At 37.9% G+C, this 23,235-nt stretch overlaps 1 protein-coding gene across 1 annotated transcript in view; it reads right to left on the bottom strand.

Annotated features, from left to right (window-relative positions):
* PLAA (phospholipase A2 activating protein) overlaps window positions 1-23,235 on the bottom strand; it is a 39,708-nt gene that overhangs the window by 15,065 nt on the left and 1,408 nt on the right. The window contains exons 2-7 of the mRNA XM_029203397.1: window positions 17,605-17,798; window positions 8,962-9,062; window positions 8,754-8,874; window positions 6,331-6,498; window positions 5,504-5,639; window positions 3,259-3,428 (exon numbers count right to left, since the gene is read on the bottom strand). Coding sequence (XP_029059230.1) covers window positions 3,259-3,428; window positions 5,504-5,639; window positions 6,331-6,498; window positions 8,754-8,874; window positions 8,962-9,062; window positions 17,605-17,798 — 890 coding nt within the window. The remainder of the gene's footprint in view (window positions 1-3,258; window positions 3,429-5,503; window positions 5,640-6,330; window positions 6,499-8,753; window positions 8,875-8,961; window positions 9,063-17,604; window positions 17,799-23,235) is intronic.

Genomic DNA, 23,235 nt, shown 5'->3' with positions numbered 1-23,235 from the left:
AGCCCGTGTGCCACAACTACTGAGCCTGCACTCTAAAGCCCGCGAGCCACAACTACTGAGCCCACGTGCCACAACTATTGAAGCCCGCACGCCTAGAGCCCGTGCTCTGCAACAAGAGAAGCCACCGCAATGAGAAGTGAGAAGCCCACGCACTGCAATGAAGAGTAGCCCCCTCTCGCTGCAACTAGAGAAAGCCCGTGTGCAGCAATGAAGACCCGATGCAGCCAAAAATAAATAAATAAATTTTAAAAAACTCTATTAAGTAAAGGATGGTTAAAAACATGTGATTCTACTAAAAAGTAGCTGGCTGATCGAAAATAAAACAAATTTTATTAACGAGTATCTTCTGACAATACTTCATTTCAGTAAATGATTCTCCATTCTTCTAGCTGATCAGGCCAAAAAGAATAGAAGAGTGTGATTCCTTTCTCTCAATTCTAATCCTTCAGCAAATTCCATCAGCTCTATCTTTAAAATATAGCTAAAAGACTACCTCTTCTCACCATCTCCACTGCTACCCGTTGGTACAAGCCACCATTATTTCTCCGTTGCACTGATTCAATGGCCTCCTACTATAGGCCCTGGAGCCCCCTAGAGTCTATAACACTGGCTGTTTATTCTGCCTATGACATTCTCCACATACATGTTAGCAAGATTTGCCCCCTTGTCTCCTTAAGGACTTTACCTGAAAGCCACATTCTCAGCAAGGCCTTCAGTGGCAGAGACTGCTAGCTGTCCTCCAGAGATTCCTGCTCCTATTCCAATGGGTAGAGCTGTAGCTGTCTAGTCGAAGACTACCTTATTCCGCCCCCGTACATTTTGTAGTCCCTAGATTACACACTGAGTAATGGTCAGTGGAATCTGGGTGGGTGTGATAAATGCCAGTTCTAGGCCTAGTTCATCATCTTCTACCCTCCCCTCTTATGCTGCCTGGTGGCTGAATATCTATAATTCAGGGGGACCCTGCAAGCACATGATGAAGATGGTGATTTCAGCATGGGTCCCTCAATGACCTAGAGGAGTAAAATTATTCTACGAACATGTTCCAGCATACCCTGCTGTCAACTGAACTTTAAATGTGCAACAAATAACCTTCTCTTGTGTTAAGCCACAGACATTTTAGGATTTATCTGTTACAGCAACCAGTGCTATCCTAAGTATTATACATTTCCTGACCACTGAATTTCAAACTCCTGTTTTTTTATTAAAACTCAATGCCTGCTTTACTTTTCCCATAGTACTTATCTGACATACTTGTATATTTACTTATTAACTTTTAAATTATCTATCTCCTCCTGTACAACATAAATTTGTGAGAACAGAGATTTCTGTCCCTTTTGTTATCTGTATTCCCCAGAGCTTAGACCAATGCAGAGCAGACAGTAGGTACCTAGTAAATATTTATTGACTGTGTATATATAGACAAAAAGATTACATTTTTGCAAAGAACTGTAAGAATATTAAAAACATGAAATAATACAGTGGTGTTCAAACTTTTGGTTTCAATATTTCTTTACAGTCAGAAATGTTATTCAGAAGCCCAAACAGCTTTTTTTTATGTAGGTTATATCAGTTGATTTACTGAATTTGAAATTAAAAATGAGAAGAACAAAAAGTATATTTACTTCATGGAAAACAGTAATAGATCCATTACATATTGAATAAGTAATAGTTCAATGAAAAATAAGTACAGTTTTAAAAATTTAGTGAGAAGTCTGGCATTGTTGTACATTTTTGTAAATCTCTTTACTGTCTCTCTTAATAGAAGACAGCTGGATTATCATACCTGCCCCTGCATTTAACCTGTTGCAATCTGTTGCTTGGTTGATGTATACAAAGAAAATCCAGCATCACACGGATAATACAGTTGAGAAACAGAGGACTAGTTTAATAGCCTTTTCAGAAAAATGTGGATATTCTACAAGTAGTAGATCCTAAAGGTTACAAATTTAGAATCTGAAACTGTATCAATGAATTTTTCATGCTCTATTATACTAAAATCCATTGATCTTATACTTTGAACAGTTCTTTTACCCATGTATGATTTTGTAAGACCATGAACTGGTCATTTGGAAAATACTGATTCACTGAGCTATGCAGATCTTCCATATGATTACACATTTTATTATTCAATATAAAAAAATTGCATTTGTTAATATTACCACTAATGTCACAAGTTTTCCAAAATTTCAATTTTCATTTGGAAGTCTGAATTTTATCTTTGACAACGAACGCTGTCAGCTGTTTTCCTTAAAGTGATATTCTCGCTTTGTTCATTTTCAAAAAAAAATCTGCCAAATACCTAAGCCTGAATAACTGTAGTTGTTCTTTGAAATAAAAATGGAATTCCCTGAAAAAAGGGAGAGTTCAGCCTGCAACTCAAATGACTGCAGAAGTACTTACCCCTGAGGCACATGGTACTTCGGTAAACTGTATGTGTACTTTACATTGTCATCCAGAATGTTAAAAAAGACACGTACTAAAGGGCCAAAATGTAACAAAATTAATTTTTAATGCTTCATCAGGGACACTCCTAAGGGCAGATGGCATTTTTTTCTTTTTTAATGACGACTGCATACCAGTGAAGAACACCATGACTACCTGAATAGTTTGGTGCCACTGCCTCCATCTACGTACTAAGGAGCCTGCAGTTTTACCCACCACCGCTTTTATACCATAAATGTAGATGATAACACAGTGTAAAAGGCAAATAACATCTTAGTATTATAAAACTAGCTTTGACCACATGGATATCCTGAAAGGATCTCAGAATCCCCAGGGATCCACGGACCAAGGGATCATGGACATATCCAACCTAAGATTTCATTTGAGACAACTACTGTCCTCTGATTTTAAAATCAAATGATCCCTAACGCATTAAGCAGACATTGCTTTATTTAAACCCATTTTTATTTTTAGTCTGTACAACCTCTCAGAGAATCCAATCAACCAAAAGGTATTAAATGAGTGATTTCCGAACACCTACTACATATGAGCTAAGTATTAGGTGATTTATTTAAAGAAAAAGATTCCTGTTTATGGGAACTTAGCTCCAAGTCTTTAAAACTGTGAGGCAGAGGCAAAAAGAACATGATTTTTCACTGTGGTTATGCATAATAAAAAGTCTCAAAGATCAGTACCTGGCAATGAGAATAATACTGAATGACTTAACAAAACAATCTTTTTTTCTTGTCACTCATTATTCCAAAAGGCAAACAAGGCAGCATTTTTTACTACTAGATACATTGAAATATTTACCAGGTTCATTCAGATGTTCCCTCCCAGGAAGCTGCTCAGCATTAATGTCCCCTAAATCACCAGTTTTGGAATCAATGGTTGCCTGAGAGAGTTCTCTTTCAAAAGCCTTGATTTCTTCAGCACTTGCTGTCCGATCCTCTGATTCTGTAAACACTCTAATAATACCATCACTATAAGGAAACAGAAAGTGATTTTAAGTCACTGCCACAGTAGGTTAACATTATCACACTTCAATGATCCAAAGCAAAAATAATCTGTATTTGTGAATACGAGAAATGTTACTATGTATTTATTGCTGAGTGTAGAACTATGCCGATTTCAGCACACTACCCTCTATTACTTTCTAAAGCAATGGAAAGGGTGGAAAAAGACTATTTAAGGAAAAAGTTACTGGCAAAGAACAAAGAAATATATATTTAACACAATTTTCAATTCCAAATTAAATATTTACCATCATAAAAATCTACAGACATAGCATACACTTTTAAAATGAATATTACACACATAGGTATTATGGTATAAAGAAGGGTAGTAAACTGTTTAACTTATAAAGGGCTCAAATACCCAGGATAGGGCTTAGAAAATACTAGATGCTTGATATCCGTTCATTAGAAACGCATGGAGCCTGTCCTTACTATGCCATTAACTAGCAATGTAACCCGAATCAAGAAAAAAACAGCTTCACCTCTGGACTAGATGACAGTCCCAGCCTCTATTTTCAGAAAAATGACTTCATTTCCATAATTTCTCTTTGTGAAATTTTGGGGTAGGGGAGACAAGTTAGCCACTTTCACCTGTGCTAATCCTACTCAACTCTGCAGAAAAACTTTCTTACTTAACCTTCTACTAACAGCAGTGTTACCCCTTTGTTTATTTTTCTTCAACTTTAAATGACTTTAGGGTGAAAATAACTAAACCAACAAATCAACCTCTGGCCCAGCCAAGGAGTAAAATACATCCGCTTTATTAGACACTGTATCCCTTATGGCTGTCGCCCTTTTTCCTCTTGCCTTCAGTGCCACAGCAGTCTACAATCCTTTCCCTCATCCATTTCTTCAAAAATCTCTTTATCTGTCTCCTCTCATTTACCTTTTTCTATCATTTTCTATGAAAATGTGATGTCAAAAAAGTCACTGCTAACATCTTTCAAAGCAAATCCAAAAGCTTTCCTAACTTTCCATTCCTTAACCCCTCATGTGCTTATTGACACTGATCACAATCTCCCTCCAAAATCTCTTTTCCGTCTCTGAATTTCAACATCTGGATTGCTTTTTGTTTAGGCTACTGGCTTCTCTTTTTCTACCCACAGTGTATCACAAGTTCAGTCTTTAGTTCTGTTCCTCCCCTTCTATGTTTCTTCCCTCAGAGAAAGATGCCTTATTGCTTGACTCTGGAAGTTCTGTGCCAATCTTGATCTTCAGTCTCAGTTGCTACACTAGGACCCAGTCCAAATGCCCATGACCAATCTGCATGAGTGTGGCTTATCACCACTTGGATCCCAGGAAGTTATCACCTTCTTCACCAAACCAATTCTCACTCTTGTCCATTTTTATTAATGTGGACTTCTAATCATCCAAAGTTTGAAACTGTATCCTTTTCTGACACGCCCCCTTCTGATCATTTTCCCTCTGCATTATCTCATTTTCCGGTCTTTTATCCATTAGCACTGCAGGGTGAATATTTCATAACTTTACACCTACTACTGCAATTGCTTACCAACTTGGTTTCCTGCCCATTGTCACCACTAGTTAAATCTAACCTACGTATTTAATAATTCATAAGTTCTGCTTTAATCACAGCACTTCTTGCTCAAGAGCTACAACCCTTTACCCCAAGCACTGAATCTAACAAATGCTGGGCATTCCAGGTTCTCCATAATTAAGCCCCATGCTACCATCTTCCCCTGTCATCCACTGTTCCCCAGCATTGTTCCTCCACCATTTTCCTTCATTATCTTTCAAAACCCAATTCAAATTTCTTCTTCTCCAGAAAGTTTGCCCACACCAATCTCTAACTTCTCTAATTTCATGTTTCAACTGCAGAACTTACAGTGCAATACTATTGTAATATATCATGTATCATTAGTGCAAAAGCTGTTATACCTACTACTGTTTTGTTTAGTAACACAAATGTGCCTGTGGTCTCCCCAATTCACCTGAAATTCCTATGGCTTATCTCTGTGCACTCTAACACCTACCTAAGGCCTAGACACATATTACTGATTGATTGACTAGAACATAAGTACCTCGCACCAACCACAATGTCACCATTGTCTAGCACACAGCAGCACCATATAGACTGAGCTGGAAGTCGGATTGTTTGAGCACATTCCCCATGTTTCCAGATTCTCAGAGATCTGTCTTCTGCTGTTGTCACAAAATCTAAAATTAATGAATACAGGAAAAATTAGTTTGAATATATAAAATTAAGTACATTTATATATACCACCTTCCTAAATAGGCATACTGATTTTTAAACCCCGAAGTATTTATAAATTATAGCTTTAAATTTTATGTATTTGTCACTTATACAATATACAACTTCAAAGAATCACATTTTTATATATTTAACATCTTACACACTATACTTTATACCAATAAATTATTAGAAGTCTTTCCTCAGATGCCCAAGAACTTTTTTTTTTTTTTTTTTTGCGGTACGTGGGCCTCTCACTGCTGTGGCCTCTCCCGTTGCGGAGCACAGGCTCCGGACGCGCAGGCTCAGCGGCCATGGCTCACGCACGGGCCAAGCCGCTCTGTGGCATGTGGGATCTTCCCGGACCAGGGCACGAACCCATGTCCCCTGCATCGGCAGGCGGACTCTCAACCACTGCGCCACCAGGGAACCCGCCCAAGAACTTTTTACAACACACTATCAAGTCTGAATTAATATAAAGATGATCATACAGTTTCCTCCTTTAGGAAAAAGATACTTATGAAATAAAGTCACTAAATTACTCAAGTTACAGTTAGTAAATTGATTTAAATCATTAGCCCTCCGCCCCCCACCTCAAGATGGAATAGAACAATGCTCAATACAAAACTTAAAATATGTAGTGTAAGACAGTCTTACCTTTACAATTTGGAAAGACAGATATGCTATAAATATAATTTGTATGACCATAAAATACTTCAAGACACTCGCCAGTGATCTGCCACCTTCTAATACTAGCATCATTTGCACAGGAGAGAAATTCTGTTTCACTCAAAATTGCCAAGCCTCTTACACAGTCTTCATGCCCTGTATTAAAAGAAAAAAGAACACGATAAATCAATAAAAATGGATCATTTGGTTGATGGCTCTATGTATTTTATTAACATTATAAAACACATACCAGTGAATATTAAAAACTGATTTTCAAGTTAGAGAAATACTTTTTTTTTTTCCAGTAGAAAAACCTGATAGCCAAAATTTGTATTGTAGGCTTGGCAGTATTTTTTATCACCAGTCTTGGGAAGTTCTATATTTACCATATCTTCTCTAAATTATTTCTTAAAAATTTCTTAAACCCCTCCAGAAATAAGTTTCTGATCCCCACAATTTTTTTTAAAGGAAATCCTTTATTTATTGATTGATTGATTGGCTTCACGGCATGCGGGATCTTAGTTCCCGACCAGGGATCAAACACGTGCCCCCTGAAGTGGAAGCTCGGAGTCTTAACCACCGGACCACAAGCGAAGTCCTCCAATTTTTACTTGACAATTCATTTCAACTTTTCTTCCCCAATAACAAGAGTAATTTATAACATACACAATATTAAAATATAAACAGATATATAACAAAGAGTAAATATCCCCTAAATTTCTCACCACATAATACTGAGATTAATATTTATAAAGCACCAAGGAAAGAAAAACTAAGATTACAAAAAAGATTTCAATTATTTAAGAGTTTGAAATAAAATATCATAGAAAAGTAAACTTTATTAAAATGTGAAATAGGTTGAGAGAGATTAATTTATCTAAAACCACACAATCAGTGGCAGAGCTAAAGCAAGAATTCAAGTTTCCTGCCTCCTATTCCTGCCTCTTTCGATTCAAGCAAAACATAAATATAAAGCCAAACATTGTTGCTTTACCAAGGGAAATATTTCATAATTTATATAAATGCAGGCATTAAAATGATAAAATAAAAATTAATGACTACTGATTTTTTAAAAGGGCAAGAATTTATGGAATGAAAACTTCTTGTGTTATGTTGATTGTATATATATATATACATGTGTGTGTATTTATTCCTCTCATCAAAGGATATTAAATGTTTTTAAAAACTTGATAAGATTCCATTTTTTTCAATATTAATTGAGGCATTGTAGATGCCACTACAATTTTTTTTAAAAGACAAAACATTCTCAGAAGTTTGTGATCTAATAAAGGAGACCAGAAGTCAAAACCTTTCCCATGCTCAGTATTTCCTATGCTGATTCAGATTATCTATAACAGATTAATAAAAACTTAACACATATGTTGTATGTATGGAAGCAGAAACAAAGGGATGTTTAGTTACAACTCATTGTCTACTTTCCACCTACAGATAGTTTTATCTGCACAAAGGGACTTCTTGAAGTATTATCCAGGATGCTGATCAACTTTTAAGGAATAAATAAAAGCAAGAAAAAACAAACAAACAAAATCATACCAAAAATGTTAAGTGCCCCACAAATAAATTATCAGTTCTAATATTAGACAGCGGATGCCTCGTTTTAGGAGTTATTTAATAGCTGAGGTTTTAAAAGACTACCCACCTGAAACCACAACATAAACAAAGCCTGAAAGTTGTTATTATTAAACAATGTACTTCAATATTAATAAAAGCACGACTGATGTTTTCCTCATATATGAAGATAACACTACTGACCCACCCTCAATAAGACTTATGCTTGGAAGTTTCAGGCTGAACTTGTTCAAATGACAACCAAAACATAACTGAGTACCAAAAATTACATATATAAAATACACAGAAGCACATACCCATATTGTAGCTATTTATTAGTCCATATCTGGTTGTTTTATGAGAGGTCTCAGTACATATTTTAAAAAGATATTACCGGGCTTCCCTGGTGGCGCAGTGGTTAAGAATCCGCCTGCCAATGCAGGGGACACGGGTTCGAGCCCTGGTCCGGGAAGACTCCACATGCCGCGGAACAACTAAGCCCGTGAACCACAACGACTGAGCCTGCGCTCTAGAGCCCGTGAGCCACAACTACTGAAGCCCGCGCACCTAGAGCCTGTGCTCCGTGACAAGAGAAGCCACCTCAAATAGAAGCCTGTGCACCGCAACGAAGACCCAACACAGCCAAAAATAAATAAATAATTCAAAAAAAAAAAAAACATATTATATATTAACTGTCAGAAAATTTACATTCACCCAAGTTAAATGGCTCAAATACACTGATGTTTTTCAAATACCACTTTAAAACTTCTAAATTTTTGAAAAAAATCACCTGTGCAAATAGGAAGCAAAAAGATTACAAAAGCTGTCTACTCTGATCTTACCAGAAAAAGTCCTCTCGCATCTTCCAGCCTTCCAAAGTTTAATAGTCTTGTCTGCTGATCCAGTTAACATTAAGCCCTGCTCAGGTAATATCTTTACTGCCCATACTGCAGCTGTATGACCCTGTGAGAAAAATGGGTATTAAGTTAAATTGCCACAGAATCATCATCTTTAATTATTTTCTCGAATATTCACATAGAACTACTGTACCTGTAAGGTCATCATGCATTTGTCATTCAGCCAGACTTTAGCAGTAGTGTCCCATGAGCCACTAAGTAATGTCCCAAATTTTCCAGATGAAAGACTACAAACTAAAGGGGAAAAAGGCATTAATTAACACATTTTCATAGAGAAAAATGCTCAACCTTGCTAGTTATTAAAACACTACAATTTTAAAAACACTTTATGAAGTGACAGTATTAGCTAATTAAGGCTCAACTCAATGGAAATGCAGAAGAGTGCAGTGGTCAAGAGCACAGACTCTGGTGCCAGACTGAGTGGGTCCAAGTCCTAGCTATACCACTTAGGAGCTGTCTGACCTCAGGGATATTACTTAACATCAGATTCCTAGACTGTAAAATGAGGGAGCAGGATTAAGTGGGCTGCACAATCCCTTCCAGTTCTAAGAAACTACACAGGAAAATAATGCAAATGATTTTCAAACACTATTTACATAGTTATTTAGGGTCACTTTAGTTAACATGACAGAAAAAACTAGAGTCAAGCTGACTCATTTCATTACTCAACAGTAGTGAAATGGTTAATTAAATGCCTTATGATCTTGATGTAACACTGTACAAGCTAAAAATTATAAGTATGAAAAATTATCTAAAAACATGGAAACAAAAAAGACAGAGTTCTGATTAAAAATGGCAGATTATCCACAGTAATGCTATAAATGGTATTAATCTACAAGGACAAAGAAAACAGAAAACAACATAACTGACTTAGCAAAATGGAGGAGGTTACACAGAAAGCGATTAGAAGCAGAGTAACTGGCCCCACAAAACTGAGACTAAGTATCCAGCCACTAGGTTCCATAGAGGATGGGGCTAAGCAGAGGACCTGAAAAATGAGAACAGTGATTCAAAGGCTGCACACAACAGAGTGAAACACTAGACCTCTCCTCTCAGCCTACAGTGTCAGGAAAGTACATCCTTATCCACTGCAGGAAGGAGACTGGAGGTTTATTCTCTGGAGGAACTGAAGCAGAGTTTCTAGACTCTGGTCACCAGGCATAATAAAGGGCTGGAATAAGGAACCCTAAGAAACACAAGGGGAATAAGTAGAAAGTCTCCATCCTGAAATGTGGTACCTACAGTCCCCCTGCTCCCACAATATCCGCAGCCAGGCATACATCCCACTCCACCTAAGTAAGAGGCAGGAGGACTCTTTTCTAGAGGACTGAATAATGTTAAAGAACTCCAGATGCAGACATTCGAGAGGGTTTCCATCTAAAAAGTCAGACCATCAGATCACCCTCTAACGAAGCCCACCAACCATCAAGCTCCACCTACACGAAAGAGAAAAACCAAAACGAAGAAACAGAAAAATAAGGGGGAAGGGGTTTGGGGGACCCATAAGAAACAAATTCAATTTCAGGAAGCAGAAGAAAAATCTTCAATACAGTATTATTTGCAAACAGATATTATATAAAAAAAGAACTAATGAGAGAACAAGAAAACTAAATGCTAAAAATAGAAGAACCAAACTGAAAAAATAATTAAAAAAAACTAGGGGGAGAAAAGTCTCCTGAGAATTAGACCCAAAAGGCAAATATATGAAAAATAGGAAAGGATAATTAAGAAAGTTAGAAAGTAATTTCAAAATGTCCAACATCTAACAGGGATTCCAGAGATAATTGCGGAGGGGGAGGAGAAAGATGAGGCAAAGAACACAGAAATAGTACAAGAAAGATTCCTAAAAATGAAGGTCATGATATCTAGATTGAATGAACCCACAAAAGTGCCCAATGAAAGGCACTTTGAGAAACAGAGATAGACATGCATTGTGAAATTTTATAACATTAGAAATAGAGAAGACTCCAAAAGTTTGGGAGGGGACCAGAAAAGTGATGCTATTTTGATTCCCCATCTTTTCTATGGGACAAACTTCTAAATAACGTTATACATTAAAAGACAATGGAGCAATGCCTTCAAAATTCTGAGGTTAAATGGTTTTAACACAGGATTCTATGTCTAGCCAAAAAATCAAATATTCAATAAGACTAGAATAAAGCTATTTTCCAATATGCAAATACAATATATTTAACCCCCATGTCACAGCTTTCTTAGGAAGCTGCAACAGCTGTATTACACTAAAATGAAAGAGTAAGTTAAGAATGACAAAACACGGGATCTAGGAAATAGGGAAATCCAGGATGACATTAGCCCAGGTAGTACCAATCCAACAAAAGGCTAGAAGGTTACAAGAGGAAGTTTCCAGGAAATACATGGAACATATAAATATTTTAACGTGTGGGGTAGCCATTAGTTATATTCATCAAATATTTTCTGCTCTTCACCCTCTAAGCAAATGGTAAGACTGAACTCCCCAGTTCCTTTGGCTTTAGGTATGCTACATGACTTGTTCTGGCATTGAAAAATGAGCAGAAATAATGTTACTTTCAGGTGGAAGCTTTAAGGATAGGTGCACAATGAAGCCATGCTCCCTCCCCACTACTCCAATCTCTGTGAAAGCACATGCTGCAGTGAAACTTCTGTCATCCGGATCCCACAAGGAGTAGAGCCCCCTGCTGCACTGGATCTATAAGAAGCAAAGCAAACTTATTGCATTAAGCCACTGTGATTCTGGAGTTGTCTGTTACCACAACGTCACCTAGCCTACCGGACCGATTCAGAATTAGTAGCAAAAGTGAGGCACTGCTGAAGCAAAAAGCTGAAATATATGGTAGTGGCTTAACAGGCAGGTAATGAGGAGACTATTACCACAGAATAGAAGGCTGGTGCTCCTTATCGTGTAGTAAGGAACATTTGATAAAGCTGTTACCGGCAATAACTCAGGACATGACAAACTTGTAGTCTAAAGAAAGAGGTTGGAAAACAGGACTTCAGTAATGGGTGTCACTTACTATTGGCCACATTTGGCTAGGTACTAAAAGAATGGAATGAGATCAAGAACTGGCTGGTTCCCAGCCAGAAACGAAGAGTCCAAACTTAGGGATTTGCAGAGGTGGAAGAGCCAATTGCTTCTCAAGCCCAAATGAAAAATGTAAACCTGAGAAGTCCTTTCAGCAGCAAAGGACAACTGAAACCCAGCCATGCAACAGGAACAAATCAAAAACATGGCCATCCATCCTGCACAGCGCCAAAACTTCCAAATGGATTTAAAGCATTTTCAAAGCAAAGAAAATTAAGGTTGTTGCCCTGAAAATAAATGCTTTCACCTGGGAAAACAGCTCAGGGAAAAGAACCTAAAGGTTCAGCTTTCCAACTAACGTCTGAAAGGCACAAGGTTTCAGTAGCTAAATCTGAAGAGGCACACAGGGAAAGAAAGGAGAGATGGGGAGTAATACAGCAAATCTAGACTACAGCTGAGGTATGACTGCTGACAAAGAGATCTGACTGGAAATCAAACAGGTAAAAACATAAGTTTTTCAGAGAGTTATGCTGCCAATAACTAAAAATGTCCGTGACTGTTCAAGACTTAACACGACCCTTGTGCACCTAGCTCCCACAAGCAGAAAGCAAGTTGAAAAAGTTGGTAGTCCCCAAGGAGGGTCAATGTGACCAAGGAGAATAACAGAAAAGAATCCCAGAGGGTTAAAGGAGAGCCATGAAGAACAATGGATTGGGAAACCCCTTTTGGAGACCAGAGGGAACTGATCACAAAAACCTATCACTCTCAGAGTAGGGGGTCCTTGAAACAGCCACCCATCCGAATTTCAGATGACTACAGATTAGAAACTGCTGTCTTGCATTGCTCCCTTTTCTGAATGGGGGTGCTTCCTCTGACTACCCTCAATATTCCACAGCTGTATACTGAGTGAATGGGTGACAGATAACTTGTGTTTTTTGGTCCACGGATCTCCAAATTTAAGAGGAACTATGTCTGGACCTGATGTAGAAACACCTGAGCATCATTTCCCTGATATTTAGAATACTATGTATCATCCAGAAATTCTTAATTTTGAACTTGATGCTGCAACTGGATGGGACTTTTGGCTTGTCTGACATTGAGAGAGAAGTGGGTATATTTTGCCTGCAGAAGAGACAGCAAGCTGAATAACTAGTGACCAGAGGCAAACTGTGGTAGCTCTCTTTTTGGGCCCTGGCACTTGCCCCGAAGTGTGGGATGGCACTTTCCTCCTCCATTACCTAAAACCGCAACTTGTAATGTAACTGGAAAGTGTTATACATATATACTGACTAAAAAACAGTACCACTCTACCATTTAGAAAATAAAATTTGGGCTAGAAAGGTAACAGAAAAATGACATGACATAAGGATGTCAATCATTAATTTCTTTATCTCCTACTCACTAACGTGGTATGTTTTAAATTTAAAAAAGAAAGAAAGAAAGGAAAGAAGGGAGGAAGGGAGGGAGGGAGGGAGGAAGGAAGGAAGAAATGACATTTGGCCTCAAACCATCAAGTAACTTAACAAAATAACAAAAGATGACCTTATGATAAAGTAGAAACAAACCAGGCAGAAAAAATACTCTAAAATGTGAAGCAGTATTTTTACTGCACAGGTTTCTATGAGAAACACCTTAAAAAAAATCAAGATAGGGCTTCCCTGGTGGCGCAGTGGTTGAGAGTCCGCCTGCCGATGCGGGGGACACGGGTTCGTGCCCCGGTCTGGGAAGATCCCACATGCCGTGGAGTGGCTGGGCCCGTGAGCCATGGCCGCTGAGCCTGCGTGTCTGGAGCCTGTGCTCCGCCACAGGAGAGGCCACAACGGTGAGAGGCCCGCGTGCCGCAAAAAAAAAAAAAAAATCAAGATAAATATGATTACATAAACTTTTGCATTACAAAAAGAAAAACAAGAACATATATAAAGTTAAAAAAAAGATAATGAAATGAAAAAATATTTGTAACTTGTATCAAAGGTTTAAAAACTCTAACTTATAAAGGACTTTTAAAATGGCCAATAACCCCACATTATATGGACAAGAATATAGTTCTCAGGAAAAAAATGCCAACAGCCCTTCTGTATATGAAAAAATGACCCCTCCATAATGAGAGATGAAAATTGGCCCATACTAAAATATCATTTTTCACTTATTTTGGCAACAATCTGAAAGTCTGACAACATACTTTGTTGATAAGGGAAATACGGACATATATACTGCTGCTGGAAATGCAAAAAAAGTTTTAACACCTAATGTGGGGATTTGGCAATAACAAAGTTAAATATGCATTTACCCCTTGATCCAGAACTAGATATCATACCTAAGTTACACTCACAAAAGAACAAAATGACATATGCACAAAGACACTTGCACTAGCAGAAATCTGGAAACTTAGATATCCATCAATAGGGGACTGGCTAAATAGGTTAAAATAGCTATAGTACAGCTACACAATGAAATACAATGCCATAGTAAAAATGAATGATGATTTCTATATACTGCAATGAAGTAATCCGTAAAACAGTATTATCAAGCAAAAGTAGCCAGGGCAGAAAACTGCAGTAAGATACCTTCTATCTAAGAAAGGGGCAACATAAATATACATACATATTTGCTAATTTTTTTTTCAGAAAGAACAAAGTTAATAAACAATTAGTTACTTATAAGGATGGCGGGAGAAGGCAATACAGACAGAATCCAGATTTCTCTGAATGCACCATGTTGAATAGTTTTTTCTTTGCAACTATGTATGTTTTATATAATTACAAAACAAAATTAAGTTAAAAAAAAAATCCTGGTGAGCACCACTACAACTCAAATTGAGGTTTCTAAATACTATCTCCCACTAAAAGAAAAACATAAAGCTTCTTGGCAAAATGGCTGATTTCAGGTCTAGAACATTTTGTACTACCAAAAGCAAGGAAGACTTCTGAAGGTCTTATCAAGAGGCCACAGGAAACAATTTTTAAAAGAGGTTTCCAATCAAATATGGGACAATTTGAGAATCAAAAAAGGAAAAAAATAAAGATGTTAGGGAATCAACTCATTTTGAAACCCAGTAAAAGAGGTGAGAGAAGGGGCAAGAAAAGTGCTTATCCTGTCTTCTCTGTGTGTCTCACACGGTAACCAAAGAGTTGATGTGGAAAGTTCTTTACAGAAAAATGCTAGCTATTAAATCCAAAAATAATGGTAGAATTAGAGTATAATTTGCAAATTTTAATGAAATACTGGATCTATGCAATGATCATCAGTAGATGTTAAAGACTTATTTTCAAAGGCTGATGGGAATTTTATAAAGAATGGATGAATCTGGGCTTCCCTGGTGGCGCAGTGGTTGAGAGTCTGCCTGCCGATGCAGGGGACACGGGTTCGTGCCCCAGTCCGGGAAGATCCCACATGCCGCGGAGCGGCTGGGCCCGTGAGCCATGGCCACTGAGCCTGCATGTCCGGTGCCTGTGCTCCGCAACGGGAGAGGCCACAACAGTGAGGGGCCCGCGTACCGCAAAAAAAGAATGGATGAATCTTAACATCATTAAAAGAAATATTACATGCCTCCTGTTGTGCTACAACAGAAAGTATAAAATTCTTGCTCAAAACTTGAATCTGAATCTGATCAAGCTTCTAGATCTAATAGCTTACAAGACTACGGGACTGAGGAACATGAGGCTAGAGAAATGAGGCTTTAACCAGCAGAGTTCAGATTACAGGAAATTCTACAGGTAAAATAAGCTGGTTTCAAATAGAGAGGGGATTTAAAAAAAGAAAGAAACCAGTAGATCGAAAGACAAGTGGACCTTTGGGTCACAATTCAAACAAACTGTAAAAAGAAACATTTGAGACAACCGGGTAAATTTGAACATTCACTGGATATTTGGTAACGAGAAATTAGGTTTTGTTTTGTTTTAGGTGTGATAACGATATTGTTTTTAAAAAAGAGAGAGGGACTTCCCTGGTGGCGCAGTGGTTAAGAAGCCGCCTGCCAGTGGAGGGAACATGGGTTCGAGCCCTGGTCTGTGAAGATCCCACATGCCGTGGAGCAACTAAGCCTGTGTGCAACAACTACGGAGCCTGCGTTCTAGAGCCCGCGAGCCACAACTACTGAGCCCACGTGCCACAACTACTGAAGCCCATGCGCCTAGAGCCTGTTGTCTGCAACAAGAGAAGCCACCACAATGAGAAGCCCGCGCACCCCAACAAAGAGTAGCTCCCGCTCGCCGCAACTAGAAACAGCCCGCACACAGCAATGAAGACCCAACGCAGCCAAAAATTAATTAGTTAAAAAAAAAAGAGAATCCTTATCTTTTTGAGGGGTCAGCAAACTGTGGCCTGTAGGCCATCTGTTTTTGTACAGTGCACAAACTAAGAATGGTTTTTATATTTTCAAGTGGTTGAGAGAAAAAAAAAGGTACTTCCTGACATGTGAAAATTTTGACATTCAAATTTCAGTGTCCATAAATAAAGGTTTATTGAAACACAGACATGTTCACTCATTTATTGTCAGTGGCTGCTTTTGCACACAATGGCAGAGCTGAGCAGTTGTGAAAGTGACTGTATGGCCTGCATAGCCTAAAATATTTACTACCTGGCCCTTTACAGAAAGTTTGCCAAACCCTACTGTAGTGCTATATATTGAAGTATTTACAAATGACAGAGTATATTGGAAATTTCCTTTAAAATAATATTTTGGAAGAAGCAGAAGATGAAGCAAGATAGGCCTTGTGTTGATAATCCTTGAAGCTATGTAAATACATGAGTAGAAAAGATCATTACACTATTCTCTTTTATGTTTGTTTATATATAACTTATTATAAAATACTATGTCTCTACTTTTGTATACATTTGAAGATTTCCTTCAAAAAGTTTAAAAAAATCTGTATCACCCTGTATTGAAGATTTCCCATACCTACACACAAAACATTTTACAAACTCCTTAAAGAAATTAAGTTTAGAGTGCTTATGGGCCATACTATTTGCTTACAGATGTCCCAAACTATTCCAGATACATAAAAAAAAAGTAGTACACATACTGCATTGATTAAGCATATCATTTTATAACAAAGAGCTGTTAAGCAAACACAAATCCAGGAATATAAAAGAATCAGAAATACAAATCACAGAAAATGCTGTTCAAAAGTATTAAATACTCTCAAATAATGATACCAGAACCCTAAATACATTCCTTCTGGGGCTTTCATTTGCTGCATAAATACAGACATAACAGCCCAAAGATAAAGAAGTGCTCTCAGTTTTCCTGAGTAAATGAATTTTTTGCACAAGATAGGTGAAAAACCAAAATTACAAAGTATATAAAACCATAATCTTTTCCTTTTTACATATGTAATCATGTCAACCATTACTGATGACAATAAGTCTGCAACAGAGAATTTGCAGAACAATGATGATCCAAAAGGTTTTCACTATTAAGCCATAGCTATAGGTAAAAAATAATAATAATAAAAACTAGGGGGCTTCCCTGGCGGCTCAGTGGTTGAGAGTCTGCCTGCCGATGCAGGGGACACGGGTTCGTGCCCCGGTCTGGGAGGATCCCACATGCCGCGGAGCGGCTAGGCCCGTGAACCATGGCTGCTGAGCTTGCGCGCCTGGAGCCTGTGCTCCGCAACAGGAGAGGCCACAACAGTGAGAGGCCTGCATACCGCAAAAAAAAAAAAAAAAAAAAACTAGGGAAAGCAGATATAAGAATTTTATCTTCAAAAGGATAAAACTTATTCAAACAGAAAAATACCAAAGCATTATACTCACCAGTATTTTTGTGACCTTTTAGTACATAAAGTGGTGCTGGACTCTCCAGTGAGAAAATGCAAATATTGTGGTCATTTCCTCCAGTGGCGATTAGTCCATGAGGGTACATGTCACTTGAAGGTATGATGCATACACAAGAGACAAAATTGGAGTGGCCGCTCATACAGTGCATTTCTGTAAAGCCCCTGTTAGGACTGGAAAGACATGATAATTAATAAGATATACATTTGTCCTCTGACTTAGCCTAGGATAGACGCTGTCAAAGTACTCATTTTCTTTTAGTATCTAGGTTGAACTTTATATACCACTTTAAGAATCTATTGTTTTAAATTAAATATTAAATACCTAATTTGTCTTAGCTACTACAGAGGCTTAATCAGATTAGGAGAAGTTTAATTAGTGTTTCACTGTTAAGAGTATGTTAATTAACAGAAAGAACAAGGAAGGAAAGGAAAGGAGACAAATATCATAAGTGGTTTTTTTCTTTTCCTCCATCTGCATTTCTACTTATCAGTGATTGTTACCTTAAGAAATCCCTGGTGAAGTGAAACATTCATGCAATTAGGATAATGGAATCTACTATCAATAAGCCGTAAACACATTGAGGACACTTGCACACTCTGAAACATTAACTCAGTACTCATTAGTATAGCATGTGTATCTAAATAGCTAGACTATCAATCACTTTCAATATGCAAACTAAAGGAACTAATACAGGGACATACAAATGACTGCTCCAGGGACACAGCATATTAATAACTGCCTGGGAATTAGAATGATTACCAATTTGTTATACACATCCTTCACTTAGCACCACTCCCTTACATAACAGGTCAAACAACAGATTATGATACACTATATGTGGAAGGCAGTAAGTTAGCTGTAGAGGGGGATAAAAGAATTATATCCCTGATTCAAGCTAAATCAAGGAGTTTGTGATCTAGCTGAAGGAGATAAAACAACTGTACATAAAAGGGAAGACTCCCAGATAAAGACTGCACACATGCTCATCTATATTCACTCCTTTCTCAAACACCACTACAACAATATGTATAATGTATATTTTATATCTATCTATCCATCTATGTATATTTTAAGAAAGGCATAAACCCACAAGGCCAGAGAGAATAAGAAAAAAAAGAACAGAAATATAACTGAATACTGAAAGCTGACAGAAAAGTAGTAAAGGCCTTAGGATACTTGAAAAAAATGAGTTCTAAGCAGGCATGAGGGAAAGTAAGAGGCCCAATTTACCAACGAATCTGCAGAAGGCTCAAGAATTAGCAGCACTATGTATCTCTAGGAAATGGGAACAAAAAACTAGAATTAGGAAGACTAGTTGAAAGTCTTTGGACTCAGACACAGAATCATATCAAAAAATCTTCAAAGGAAGGTATTTGGTAGTAGCTAGTTTTAACTTGTTTACTTTATTTTGGTGTTGTTTTTTTTTAAGTGCCATTTTAGAAACTTTTTTTTTATTTGTATTTTTATTTTTGGTTGAGTTGGGTCTTTGTTGCTGGGCACGGGCTTTCTCTAGTTGCGGAGAGCGGGGGCTACTCTTCGTGGCAGTACGCAGTCTTCTCATTGCGATGGCTTCTCTTGTTGCAGAGCACGGGCTCTAGGCGTGCGGGCTTCAGTAGTTGCGGCTCGCAGGCTCTAGAGTGCAGGCTCAGTAGTTGTGGCACACGGGCTTAGTTGCTCCACGGCATGTGGGATCTTCCCGGAACAGGGCTCGAACCCATGTCCCCTGCATTGGCAGGCGGATTCTTAACCACTGTGCCACCAGGGAAGCCCTAGAAACCATTTCATCAATAAGTCCAAAGAAATTAAAAGATAGGACATGTTTAAAAATCTATATTATATAAACCACTAAATCTACCTAAATGTGTCCCTTAGCACTCCTCAGTACAGATGGATGCTTGTGTGTATCTACCGTAGTGATCTGTGAAGCTCTTAATGGCAGAATCCAGAGCTGGTTCTGCCCAAGTTTGTAGCACAATGTTGTACATGGTAATCATTAAGTACTTCTTGAATCAGTGAAAAAACGCTTTAAGCGTCAAGAAAAAAAAAAAAAGACAGACACTCCAGCCAGACAACTGCCCCTCTTGTACCCAGCAAAAGTCTGAAGTTTTTTCTTTAGAAAAGGTGAAAGTCTTTGGCTGGGGGTAGACACAAGGCACAGTTAATCCTTGGGGTATGAGAAACATGTACATTCACCATAGAGGCCAAGACCACCAAAGACAAAATCTAGAAGCCAGGCAATCATCCTCTAGGCAGGAGATCAGCCCTATGAAAGAGTCCAGCCAGATAACCCTACAGTGAAGCTCATAGCCATGAAGCTCCACGGATACACAGATCTTTCAAGTTTTTTAGTTCTCCACCCTTAATGGAAAGCACAGAATAAGAATTACCAGACATTTGGGGTAAAATAGTGACCAAAACAAACAGGGAGGGGAAATAACCAATTTGGAGGAAACAGACCACTAAGGAGAAGATAACTTTAAAAAAAACAGCATTGCCATTCTTAGGTATAAGATATTGCAACCATGAAACAAAAACATAATTTCACAAAAAGTTAAGGCAACTTCTGAGGAAGTATAGTAGAGAGAGAAAGAAAGAAATTTATAGAGAGAAATTAAAAAGCAATTTAGAAACAAATTCAATATATGAATAAAAAGTTCCAGAAAAGAGGACAGAGAAAATAAGATGAAACCAAAGAATTTAAGAAAATGTCCCAGAACTTATGGACATGACTAATGGACATTAAAAGGGACCACACTTAATGAACATGAAAAATGAATGAATATAGACCACCTCCCAGAGAGAAAAAGTAACAGGTCAAGAATAAGAATGGCTTCAGACTTCTCAACTGTAACACAGTGAATACAGTGGAGCAATGGCTTCAAAATTCTGAAGAAAATTTGGAAACTACAATGCTACAAACATTTAAATTATTATTCAAGTAGCTAGGCAGGCTAAAATCATGTTCCAATTGCAAGGTCTTAATACATTTATTATCACTGCACTGTATTTCAGGAAGCTCCTGGAGGATGTGCTCCAATAAGGTATCAAGGAAGAAAACCAAGAAAGTTAAAGGATATTGATAATAGAAATCTAAGACAAGAGGTCCAAAAAGGGATTCTTGAGAAGACAGTGAAGGGAGATCCCAGGATCAGCTGTGCACCAGAGGCAGACAGACCAGGTCAGAAAGTTTTCATCATCAGGAAAATGAAACTGTTATATATTCAATGGGTCTAGAGGTCTTGAGAGGAGAGTTAGACAACTAGCAAACAATATGAAGTTGAATTAATGATAAATACATAGAAAATTAAACAAATGAAAACCAAAAATAAGACAATTATTAGCTGTAGGGAGATCATAAAATTGTTGAGGAAAAGTTATCATAGTTTATTCCACAGCTCAGGTGTAGATAGACTCTGTACAGTCACAAAATACTGATTTAGTCTACATTAAATTAAACTATGTTATAAGGATCAGGACATAGAAAGGATGCATATGCGATGCGGGTTGGTAGAGGGTAGAAATGAGAGCTAAATTTTCATATTCCATAATAAGAACTAACAGAAAATGCTAAAACAGAAAACTAAAAGAAATTTTAAATGAAAAGAAATAGTAGTATAGCACTTTATATACAGATACGAAAGCAAAATTCAAAAATAAGCCATTAAAAGACATGAAAATTTTGCCTCCAAGAAAAGGGAATAGTGGGTCGGAGGGTAGGAAGGGAATGGCTCTACTTTCTTAAACTCTGTATAACTACTTAACTAAGGACCCAAGGTGCTGAGTGTTTACATGAGGGAGAAGTCACTCCAGCCTTGGCATGGTCAGGGAAAATTTAACACATGATGCTGAATCTGAAGTTGGCGTCTTTCAAATACGGGTAGTTTTCAAAAGGCAAAGCAATCGTTGGTGACAAACTTAGGAAATCCAGTTTACTCTGAGGTGGGCTTCTAGAGGCTTGAAGCAGTCTGCAACAATGGCATATTGACTGGTTCAGTTCAATGTACAACCAAAAAATGGCATCTCCATTCTGAAGTGCTTTCAGAAGACCCAGAGGCTTTCTGGGTTTTCAGTGGGCTCTTGTGAAAGATGAAATATCTGGTTTAGTCCACCCTAGAATAGAACTATTTTGCCTCCTTGAAACTAAATTAAATCCCCCATCATTACCAGTCCACCCCCACATTATCCACCCCAATTCAGAGCCCTATCAACAATGTACATGAGAAAATAAAAATGTTTACTACTTGGCTCCAAACATTTTACTGCACTTCATTAATTTTATTAGTATACCATGAAATAAATAGAAATTGTCAGGATGTCAGCCTTGAGGACAATTTTTATCACACTAAAGGTACGGCTGAGACACTTGTTAGGACGCCTAAGAGTGACAATGAGATGCTCTACCACAGCACTTGGAAATGAGAGGAAAACAACCTTATCTCACCAATCCCTCACTATGGAGCCCTGTGCCTGGTACAATGCAGGCTCTCAATCAGTGTTAATTGAATACCACATGAATTCTAAAAAACAAAACCAAAAGACAACATGAACTAAGTGAAAAAAACCAGTTTTCAAAGAGAGGGTCATTGCAGCTCAAAGTTTGTCAAGTTCCTGTGATCCAGTGATTTAAGCTCCTGTCAACCTACCGCAGTCCTACAATGGAAAAGTTTGAGGATTTAGCTGTTCAACAGAATTCAACTATTACAACAAGCATCCTTTAGCTACTCTTTATTGCAATGTTCATATCCTACTGGGCATGTGCTTCTACTGAACAAAATTTTAAATGTACAAGCTTAATCAGTAATTTGTACTCAAATACACAGAAGTTATGTATCAATGTTACCAAGTAGTTTGGAATATCACAGAATCTTAAGCATTTGAGAAGACCTTATCTAATTCAATACAGGAGTTTCCTCTACAATATCCCTAGTTTAGCCTGTCGTATTTTGGCTGCACTACTGCAAAAGCCTCTAAACAGGTCTCCTTCCACATTTATCCCTTTGCGACTCATTCTCCACCTGAAGCTAGCAGAAACTTCTCCACAGGTAAATCAAATAATGTTGTCCTCTGCTTGAAACTCTGAAGGCTTCCACCCACTAACTTCTTTCCTCAGCCCTCTTCCCAGGGCATGATCTGGCTCCCGCCAGCCTCTAAGACCTGCCCTCACCTCACAGTTCATTACCTCCTGCACATTGGGAATTTCCTCCTTCTCAATCCAGGGCCACTGTGTTTGCTCCTCCTACGGTCTACAGTGCTCTTTCAATTCAACTCTTCTGGTTCCTCACTCCCTAGACCAGCTCAAACTCAGTATCATTTAAGAAAAAAAAAACAAATACCAAAAACACCTTCCTCAGAGAGGCTTCTTTCTTTAACATCACCTTCTACTCAATTCTGTACGTTATAGCTATATTTGTTTTCTTCATAGTACACATGCCAATGCGTAATTATTTACTTGGTTGTTTTTTCATCCATCTTCCCTCCCAGACTGTAGGCAGGATCTATAAACACAGGAAACTTGTCTGTCCTTTTCTTCTTCTTCCGGATCACAAACAAATAGGAGCCACTCAATAAACAGTTGTCATCTGAATTTATGGAGGAAAACGTATGGTT

The sequence above is a fragment of the Monodon monoceros genome, unplaced genomic scaffold, assembly GCF_005190385.1.
Source record: "Monodon monoceros isolate NGI ecotype Baffin Bay Population unplaced genomic scaffold, NGI_Narwhal_1 Super_Scaffold_5, whole genome shotgun sequence".
In the NCBI taxonomy this organism is placed as follows: Eukaryota; Metazoa; Chordata; class Mammalia; order Artiodactyla; family Monodontidae; genus Monodon; species Monodon monoceros.
This window is presented reverse-complemented; position numbering and strand designations above follow the sequence as displayed.